This window comes from Gymnodraco acuticeps, unplaced genomic scaffold (assembly GCF_902827175.1).
Source record: "Gymnodraco acuticeps unplaced genomic scaffold, fGymAcu1.1, whole genome shotgun sequence".
In the NCBI taxonomy this organism is placed as follows: Eukaryota; Metazoa; Chordata; class Actinopteri; order Perciformes; family Bathydraconidae; genus Gymnodraco; species Gymnodraco acuticeps.
Window position 1 is genome coordinate 852828 of NW_022990583.1, and position 10964 is coordinate 863791.

The window sequence follows — 10964 nt, forward strand, 5'->3', positions numbered from 1 at the left end:
TTCTCATAGTGTCTATGAAGTTTTCCAGAGACCCGCAGATGGGGGAGCCTCGGGACCACTCTGCCGTAGCCCACGCTGCTGCTCGGCCGGAGAGATGGGAGATCATGAAAGCCACTTTGGAATTGTCCGTGGGAAAAGCAGCCGGTTGGTGGTGATAGTGTAACTCACACTGCACAATGAACGTCCGGCAGCCCTCCGAGTCTCCGGAGTATTTTTCGGGTGGAGCCAGACGCATGGAAGTACTGTGCGGCTCAGTAGACCGGTTGGGATCGGAACCGGTCGCCGCCGGAACCGGGGGAGTCGTGGGAGGAGAAGCAGCCTGCAGGTGAGTGAGCACACGCTGGACCTCAGCTGCCAGCAGATTCACCTGGGTTGTCACCGATGATTGTAGTTCCCCGTGGCTGTTGGATAGGTGCTGCACTCCGTGCTGTATGGCGACCATCTGCTCTTCTTGTTGCCCAAGACGTTGGCCCTGAAAGCGGATGGCGTTCTTTAGCTGGTCTGAGTCGGCTGAGTTCATTTTAATGGTCAGTTCGTACTGTCAAGGAGAGACTCTGAGGCATGAACTCAATTGCACGACTCAGATAGTGTTCTCAAAAAATAAAGACTTTACTGGAATTTAGCACAGTAATCAAAACAAGGAAAACAAATATACTCTTTCGAGGAAAACTAGCAAGTGATCAATGAGGTAGATCCGTGGGAAGTCTGTGAGGTAATCAGGAACGTGGGTCATAGTAAGACAACGAACTGACAATGAACAGGAGGAAGCTACCACAATATATACACAGGTAAAGGGGACACAGGTGGAAACAATCAGGGCGGGGAAAACAATCAAGGACGCAGGAGACAGAAGGGGGCGGGGAGCGTGGAGGCCTGAAATGAGAGGGATGATTAATTAAGGGAATAAACATAAAGCACAGGGCAAAGGGACATGACAAAACTAACATAAAAGAATACACTTTCACTATTAGTTTCCTAGACATGACAGTAGCAAAACATGGAAACATTTAAGTAAAGTAAAAGTACCCCAAAATAGTACTTAAGTATGCTAGTTTCAGATTCAAAGGTTTTATTGTTATATGCACAGTGTAGTCATGGCAATGAAAAACTGTCCATTAAGAAAGCAACATACATAAGGCATAAAACAATAAAGATAAGTGCAAAAAGAAACAGAATAGAAACAAAATATTGCAAGGCAATTTTACTTGAGTAAATGTATTTCATAACATTACACCACATGAAGGGACAAACAAACAAAGGATGCTGCAATAGTAGTAACACAGTGTAACCCGATGGTAATCCCCCCACTTGGCTTGTACCTTCACTGCCCATATTTGGACCGGGTGGGGTGTCGCTCTCGCGCGGAGCCAGTCAGCACTTGCTCACGGCGTCGAGTAAAGGAAGTGAGTCACACTGACGGTAATGTTACGTCCCTCTGCAGGCATCATCGAGAAAAGCGCCGAGAACAAGGAAGCAACATGTGCTGACCATAATAACTCCAACACATCAGCAGCTCAGGCAGCCACGAGACAAGAGACAAGAGCCGAGGGCACACACACCGCTGGCTGGATACTTACAGACCTTTTCTTTATTAGCCTACATCGTGAGTACCACTTTGATTTGTAACTTTTGTGTTTAATAAGAAACTTAGTCTTTCTTGTGAATATAGCCCATTCAATCACACGTATGGGTTAATTTGTTTGTTATGTTGTTATAATTGTTTTATCATATTTTGTAAGTAATTTATGGCTCGCTCGGTGTATTTTTATTTGATTTAACTGGATTTTTACGCTCGTGAAAACTTATTTAACTACATTACTAAAGCAAAATCGTCAATAAGAGTTAATAAGCAATTGTTTTATTACATAATAATGAAAAATGATCATGACACGTTTTTCAAATCTAAAATGTAAATGTAGCCTAACATCTCAACCGAAATTACATCCGTATGCTTGTTTCTATAGTTCCACTGGGGGGTTTCCGCGCTGTCAGAAAACCCCAAAATGCGTTATTTCCAGAATTTATTATTACGTATTTTTCAAGAGAAAGAAAAAGTGCATCAGTTGTACCTTTTTGTATTATGTTATTTTATGTTTTTCTTTGTCTGATTGTAATGCACATACACACACACACACACACACACGCACACACACACACACACACACACACACACACACACACCTATAGATTACATATTTGTCTTTTAACTGCTCTATTGTTCCTCCTTTGTTCAACCAGACTTGAACACAAGTTCACTTAACACTCAACGTGTGAATATCGATAACCCAGTCTAAGGTTAAACGTGTTCACCTGAAACTATCAATCACATTAGCAAACTCCCCTTCATACCTGTTATGTGGCTGTTTTGCATATTTTGGAAAACACATATGATGTTATGGTATGCTAAGTAGTACACACTGAGCACAACAACAAGCTTTTAAGTGACACAAAGAACAAAGGGTCAAGTCCGTCTGCCCTCAATACACTAACATCAGAGGTTTGCATGCTGCATAGTGGGTCTAGCTGTTGTCATCACACGTAAAATCCGAACAGTACCAACAGAGTCTTTGAGAATGGCAGCAGGTCACTTGGTTACAGGTTACACAGGTTACCAGGCACACAGTAAACATGGTGTCCAGATTGGGAAGCCATCTCGCTTCATCAATGAAACACTGATGAGATCAAACAATTGACATGCATAGGTCAAGTAATCGGAGAAGACAAACACCATCAGGGATGTGAATGTCAATAAGTTCCTATAGTATCTACAAACAAACATTTAGTATGATGCAAACTAGTTCAAACCATAATTTGGCTGCCTTTATTAGAATACATTAAAACTGAACCAGTAGTGATATGTGGGATGGTGCATGTTTCCAGAACAACTGGCCTGGCCTAAGATTTGTTATGAACAATTCATTTTCATAAGGGAAAAGAAAACGGTTCTGTTTCCGGTTTGTTACTCTGTATTTTTCACATGTTTTAAATGGTTCATACGTTTAACAAATCTTATATTTTAAACCGTAAATGAACTGCTAATTTCTTTGTTTGGATGTGAAATGATTACTCGATTAATTGATTACCTGACATTTGCATAAAAACCAAAAACATTTCTAAAATATAAATATTAACTTTTTTGTCCTCCATTTCACAGAACGCCTTTGTTTATGTAATGATTTGACAGAACGTCATTATGTTATGCTATGGCATCTTTTACACTGCACTTGAAGGAATTTAGGTACAAGGTCTATTTAGCATTCTTCACAGTCACAGCCGAAATCTGATACTTTAAAACCTAGAAAAACCTGTGTTTACGTGTTAGACAAAGGGACGTCTTGCAAGATTTATAACCTTTTCCTAGTGGGGAATGTTGGAATGAACATATTTGAGTGATGGAAAGCAAAACAGAGTGATTGAGAAAGCTGCTGCAACAACAGCCATGAACCAAACTTGTTTTTTGTCTCTGTCACAGACTAATAACTGAGTGAAACCACTATAACATTTGAACATCCATAATAATCTAACAGCAACACATATTTGTTAGGGATTTAAAGTTACTACCTTTGCTTGTTGTGTCACAGGCTCATCACTGCTCTAAAGTGGAGGCTGTGGCCATGTCTTCCAGGGCAAATAATAATTTTCTCTCAACATATTTTACATGCTGAAGCAACAGTGGTGTGTTTAAAGCCACAATAACAAATGAGTGTCTGCACCTCAAAGTTCAAGGCACCACTTTCTTGTCAGGGATAGGATGTTGGCGTGCTGAGCCAGTTCAGCTGCAAACGTTTGAATTGCCTTGGCCTTTATCTCGCTGTTCTTTCTGGTCAGGCTGACACTGGCACCCAACCCAAATAGACACACGCTATCAGAGAAAAACAGCACAGTGCGCTCATTGGATTTGCATTTGAAAAAAGTACTTAATGTCAACACGGCAGCACTAGTTTGCATCTTGTTTGCCTGTATACAAACTAAATTCCATGCCAGGAACTCTTTTACTCACGCTCGACACAGTGCTTGCCTGAAGGTAATACAAATAAACTCATGGGCAACTGCACAGGGAAGTGCTGTTATCACCCGAGCTGAAGTTCCTGCTCCCCCGCGTCTCATTAAAGGGAAGTCACCGTCTGTTACCAAAAACGCAAATCACTCTACTTCTTTGTACTTGGTTTTGCAAATAAATGTGATTATATGGCCACATACTTATGCTCATGTACACAAAATCAACAAGATGAATGTGTTGTCAGTCTCAAATTAATTTTATTTAATCTTTTGTTTCTACAGTCACCATGAAAAAAGAGGTAGAGGCTGGCGTAAACTTCCTCAAACGTCTGGCTGTGGCACATGGCAAGCTCAGTAAAGACAAAGCAGATCTGTTTTCTGAGAAGCTACAGAAGCTTTTATGCGATAAATATGATGATCACTGGTATCCTGACTCCCCCAGCAAAGGCCAGGCATACAGGTAATTAAAAATACATTATCTTAATATAAAATATGCACACATTTTTGTCACTGAAAGTCTTTTTTGTCTCTGCAAAGATGATGTGTTTATATCCTGCATCATCATCTGAAAAACACTGTATTATAGAGAAAGATATCCACGTTGCAACATAAATAATCTTAACGGTGAATCTTTACAGATGCATCCGGATGAATAACGGAGTACCTTGTGATGACGCAATCCTGAAAGCCTGTGAGGAGAGTGAGTTCACGCCCAGGGAACTTGGCCTGCCGTCTGAGTTAACGGTATGGATCGACCCACTGGAGGTGTGTGCAAGGTGAGTCACCGGCTGGCCTCAGGCAGAGAATGACACACAAACACTTCAGCAACAAAGAGGCATTTCAGAGTCTAGCCAAGAATTATGAGTGAGTTGTTGTCACGAGTCATTCTGTGAAATGATACATTAAATGTGGGAAGTGATAAATATAGATAAGGTTAACAGTGACATTAAAAAGGACTGTTGTATTGAATAATGCACATTCTCTTCACAGATCTGCAGAGATAGGCAGGCCTTTCACAGTTGCCTGTTTTGAACAGGAAGCTATGGAGGGAAAGCAGACCGACTCGTCTGGGGACTCCATCAATCTGGACACATCAGATTACCACTCTGCTACCTCTTCAGATTGTGGTTCCACTGGGTCTAGCGACACAGAGGAGGAGGCAAAAGATGGCGAGCTGGAGGCGGAAGTGGACATGAAGGCAAAGGCGGACGCAGAGAAAGAAAAAGAAAATAAGGAGGTTGTCAAGAAGGATGCAGCAGAAGGCAACGCCTACACGGTAGCAATGATGCCCAGGATTCGGAATCGACACGGAGAAGGACCACATATGGTCAAATACGTCAGAAATATGGTAATTTGTTGTCTCTCTTTAAGGGACATCTGTAGAGATCTCACAATAAGTGTAAGCCCTGTGCTATTCTATATACCTCTCACCGTAAGGAATTCCCACAATGACCAAAGCACATTTTATCATATTAGTCCTGATGTATTTAATTTCTCTGTGCCATAGAGCTTCATTGTGGTGTTAAACTTTAATTAAACGCCACAGTGCTGTAATGATCAGTAGATCAATAGAGCCAAATTCTGTGAAAAGTTTTAAACACAGTAAATTGACAACCTAGTACTAACACAACATACACACCCCTAAAAAGTTCAGACTACATACTTTTGTATATAGGTTGTAGCTAAAGCTGCGGTCAGTCTTCACCCTTTATTGACATTTTAGTATTGCATATTCTAGAAAGGAAAGTCCCAATGAATCCTCCCATATGGATAAAAGTGTTTTTAACACCCATGCTAGAAACTCTCCCCTTTCCCTTCTAATCTCTCGTTCTCCTTCCAATCTTTCTCTCCGTTCAGCTCCCTGCCAGCCTCCAGTACTTCTACCACCCTGCGCCGGTTTGGCCTCAGTACAAGAAGGGCGCTCCAGTTTTTATCAATGCGATGTGCGCGCCTCCGCCTCCGCCACCTCCGCCTCCGCCCCAGCAGGTATTTGGCTACTACTTTTTGCCCCAGCCAACTCCGCAGTTCATTCTGCCTCAGGCCACACTGCAGCCGTGGGGAGCTGTGATGGGTTAGACCATCCAGGAAGTGTGGGGTGAAAGTGGGTAGAGCATTAAAAGCTCCTTCATCTGAGCCATGTCAGTTCTCTGAGTCCAGCTAAACTGAAAAAATGACTGTATAGTTCAAGGTTATTCCTTGTACATCCTGTTATGATTCCCATTTCCTTTTGGTTTCTTGTAATTTATGGCTTTTACTTGGCACAAAGATGCCATTGAACTTGAGCAAAAACTGTTAAAAGAATGCGTCAGATCTGCACTGCTTATTTTTTTAACGTACTGTACACATTTATATTGACTTCAATCACTGGGTGCTTGGACTAACTCAGGAACTCTCAGCAATATCCTATTTACCAAATATTTGTCTCTTCAGGTGTTATTATTGTTATGTTAATCTCTTTTTTAGTGTTTTTACTCAGTGTGTACGTCGGAGTTAATCAATGTAAAATGTGATTCAGGGGTTTTATCTATCTATGTAGCTTGAGTGGCAATATCTGTATATGAGAAGAATATTTTTACTAAACCGCACACTTTTTAATATCAGTCTTTTTGTTGTAATTTATTTGGCCACCAGTGGATGGCACTCAACTCACAGTGTATATTTTTTGTATTAACAGTAGCTGCTGTATTTTGCAAATCTAACTTCACAGAACACAAACAAATTTATATTGCTTATTGCTGTCAGTAAGATGAATAGATAATCAGGTGTATATGTTTTATGGCTGTTATAGCTTTGTGTTTTTTTTACACATTTTTATTTTAGATAACTTTCCTTGCAAAAATGTAAACAATCTGTTATAAATCCTGAATACAAGTTTCACTCTCTGACTCGCATGTATTGTGCTTATTTAACTATATTCATGCATATTCATTAAATGTCATTGCAAGCTCAAAACTTGAGCATACTTAAGCATTGTTTTGTTTTCTGTTTTCACATTAGCAAATTACCTTATTATTGCAGCAGCTTAAATGAATCCTATATCTGAAAGTAACAAGTGTGTTATTTTGATTATTTCTGACACTTTAAAGAGCAGAGTTTGGTGCTGTATAGAAGTACTTTCTCATAACAAATATTTGGACATGACCTAGAAAACACTTGTCATTTTGAAGGCCATACTTAATGCCGCTCACAGTTGTAAGGATCATCATTACTGTCAGCCACCCAGCAGGATATTGCAGCGGAAATACTTCTGTGCTCTGGATGCGTCATTGAGCCCAAGGTCATGGCGCTGTTTCTCCTTGACAGCCTGGTAATGAGAGTGAGTGAATAGATGTGCCTTATTTTTGTTTCTGCCTTCTGGATGATTTGCGGGGAAATGAAAGGATGTTTTGACACTTAAAGTGTATTGGAAAACATAAGAATACAGATGGATAAAATGACAATTCATCCAAGGGAAAATTGTACCAGCAACACAGCTGGGACAGGAATGGGAAGTACTCGAATAAACTATAGGAATATTTACAATACTATTTTAAAGCTTAAAGGCGAATATCTAAAATTGCACATGTGGGAAAAGTACTCAGATTTTGTACAAAAAGAATAAAAGTATAAAGTATAAAAGTAGAATTATCCAATTGTATAGGAATACTCTCAAGTAAAAGTCCTGCATTCAAAAGGTTACTCAAGTAAAAGTACAAAAGCATTGGCATCAAAATATACTTAGTAAAGTACTCCTGCAGAATGGTCCATTTCAGAATAATATATATTATATGTTTTGATTATAATTATTAATGAATTAAAGTGTTTATCAAAGCTGGTAAAGGTGCAGCTAGTTTTAATGACGTTATATACAGTACTGCAGGGTAGCTTGTGAATTTACTCCTGGTGTAACTTGAGTCTTATTTAAATGTTGTTTATATTTCACATCATTAATCCAAATCTGTAAAGTAACTAAGGAGGTCCCAGTTCATCTCCTGCCCTGCCGTTGTGCCCTTGAGCAAGGCCGGACATCCCCCTTCCCCCCTCACTCCCATTGCTCCCCGGGCGCTGTACAATAGCTGCCCACTGCTCCTAGTACTAGACTCCTGGTACTAGGATGGGTTAAAAGCAGAGAACACATTTCACGGTGTGTGCTGTGTGCTCTGCATGTGTGACCATTAAAAAGGGTCTCATCCCCAATTATTCTATTCTAAATACATGTAGTGGAGTAAAAGTACACGATTTACCTCTGAATTGTATTGGAGTAGAGGTACAAAGTATCAAATATCAAGTAAAGTAAAGTACCTCCACATTGTTGAATAGCTGAAGAGTGAATGGACAGTTATGAGTCAATGAGAATAAACCTTGACCATTGTTTGGGTCACAGCAAGTTGAAGGGTGTAATCAACCACAAGATGTCACTGTGTAACTATGCACACGCTGCACTACAGAGTGCGCAAACAATTCCATTTTGTATGATAAATGATAACATGTATAACGTTTCTTTCATGTTAGTTTTTTTTCTACAGAAAAGGTATAATGTGTTTTGTGACCTGGTAATTAAAACAAAACTTTAACGTCATGTTTAAATTAGCTTTTCCACCAACATTGGAATTTATGTTATGAGACGTATCCAAATCAATTGAAAAGTTATGTTCCTGAACATCTAGTTCCGTGACCATGCTCCTCTGAGACTACTCTCTGGAGCTATATCAGGGTCATACGTGTTGATCATTCAAAAAAAATACAATTTATTTGAAAATTCAAGTTTTTATCCTGAACTTTGAAAAATACAATGATGTATTCAAAATCAAAATAAGTATTTGAAATAATTTTTCAGGTTGAATATTATTTTGATTCAGTTCAGCCATTTCTTTGAATAAAATATTTATTTTCATATTTCACATTTATGCATGTTTTGATATTTGAATCATTTGAATTATTTTTTAAGATTGACAAACATCATATGTGTAATTCATGGCACAATTCAAACGGGATCGAGTTTTCTCTCCATTGACTTCAATACATCATTTTTCAGAAAGGTCCCATGGGGCGGAAGTATGGGCGTTACAGGATGTGTATTTTGTAAATTGTATTTTAATTAGGGCTGTCAAGTTAACTCGTTAATAACGCGTTAACGCAAAAAAAAAATCAACGCCACTAATTATTTTAACGCGATTAACGCATGTGTATTTTTTTTCCTCGGCCGCCCCGTAGTTTCAGAGAGCATCATTAAAATACATTCTACAAGCTGATGCTGACAGCCACGCTCCTGCCGTCCGCTTGCAGCAGACCACACTTCCACGCTCACCGGCAGGCACTGACTGGCTATTGGGAGGACCGGGAGGGTGTGTGTATGTGTGGCCCGAGCGAGCGAGAGAGAGACCTTACGTGCGTTGTTGTTGTTAGCATCTGGTGCTAGCTAGCTGCGCTAACGGATATAAGGAGCTGTTTAAATGAAAACAGAGGAGCGACATTTCGCCACAACTGCGCCGAGCACTTGACTTTATGCAGGAAGCCAGACAGTGGGACATTGTACGAAAAGTCAGCACACTAAACTGGTCAGACTACTGCTTGACCTTTCATCTAGAACCCACCTGACCTCTGCCCACTTTGACAACCTAGGATGGCTTAGAGTAGACGACAGAGTACAGCTACTTGCAATGGGCCTGGTCTACAAGATCCACTACACCTCTATGGTACCCATGTACATGTCAAAATTCTTCCCAAAGGTCAAGGAATACCATGATCATAACACCAGAGGGAGCTCCACAAATCATGTGAAACCCAGATTTGGCACAAAAAAGGGGGAATACACGTTTCGCAATTATGCCACATCAAGGTGGAACGCTCTTCCCACAACTGTAAAGGAAAGTAAAACTATACTTACCTTCAAAACCTCTCTTAAAGAGCACCTTCGGGTGAGAGCATTGCAAAACTGGCCCCGGTAATGGTACAAATCTCAACCTGTCGTTCAATGGACAGCTTCCCCCCCCCCCCCATCTATGTATATACTCGCATTTTAGACTCTGTTACTAACTGTATATCTGTAGACTTGGTATGTCTTAAATGTCCGGTTAGGATGTATTAGAACGAAATCTAAAATTAAAATTGTAAATAAGCAATCTGTATGTAAAAAACCACCTGTATGTAAATTGTAAATAAGCCATCTGTATGTCTTATATGTCTTATATGTCTTAAATGATATGATGAATTGGAAATGGGGGACCCTGATGTAAACAAGACGAAAGTCTTTCTCTGGTCTGCATCCCCTTAACAATTGTATGTTTTGAGCTGTACTGTACTGTACCCACTATACAAGCTGTTAATAAACTTTTCAATCAATCAATCAATCAACTCAGCACGATAGTGCGCAACATGATTGCAGCGTCCAGGCAGCTCCAGTTGGAGCATATGCCTTGAGTTGCACATAGCTCCAACGATCCATCACACACACACACACACACACACACACACACACACACACACACACACACACACACACACACACACACAACACACACACACACACACCATTTGTATTGTATGAGAGAGGTTCCAGGTTGAATTGAGGCGAATATTTGTAATGTTCAGAGGTTGTTGTGTTTAATATTCATGAGAATATTTGTCATTGTTCAAATGATAATAAACATTAGCATAAAGCATATTTGTCCACTCATATGTTGATAAGAGTATTAAAAACTTGAAAAATATTCCTCGAAGGTACATTTAGAACAGATAAAAATGTGCGATTAATTTGCGATTAATCGCGATTAACTATGGACAATCATGCGATTAATCGCGATTAAATATTTTAATCGACTGACAGCCCTAATTTTAATACAATGTTATGCATGTAAAATTATGTAACATAATGTAACATTAAGCTGTATGTGGCTGTTTTTCTGCTGTAACAACGTACGTTTCCCCTCTGTGGGACTAATAAAGGTATTCTGATTCTGAACTATACGATGCTCAACAGCTCGCTT

General features: G+C 39.8%; 1 protein-coding gene across 1 annotated transcript; it reads left to right on the forward strand.

Moving 5' to 3' along the window:
- Positions 1–203: 203 nt before the first annotated feature.
- On the forward strand, positions 204–6966 carry si:dkey-79d12.5 (protein BTG4). The gene is made up of 6 exons (XM_034227916.1): positions 204–325; positions 1442–1603; positions 4282–4459; positions 4638–4775; positions 4990–5347; positions 5857–6966. The coding sequence occupies exons 3-6, from the start codon at positions 4287–4289 to the stop codon at positions 6073–6075; spliced, it is 888 nt and encodes a 295-aa protein (XP_034083807.1). The 5' UTR covers positions 204–325; positions 1442–1603; positions 4282–4286; the 3' UTR covers positions 6076–6966.
- Positions 6967–10964: the final 3998 nt, after the last annotated feature.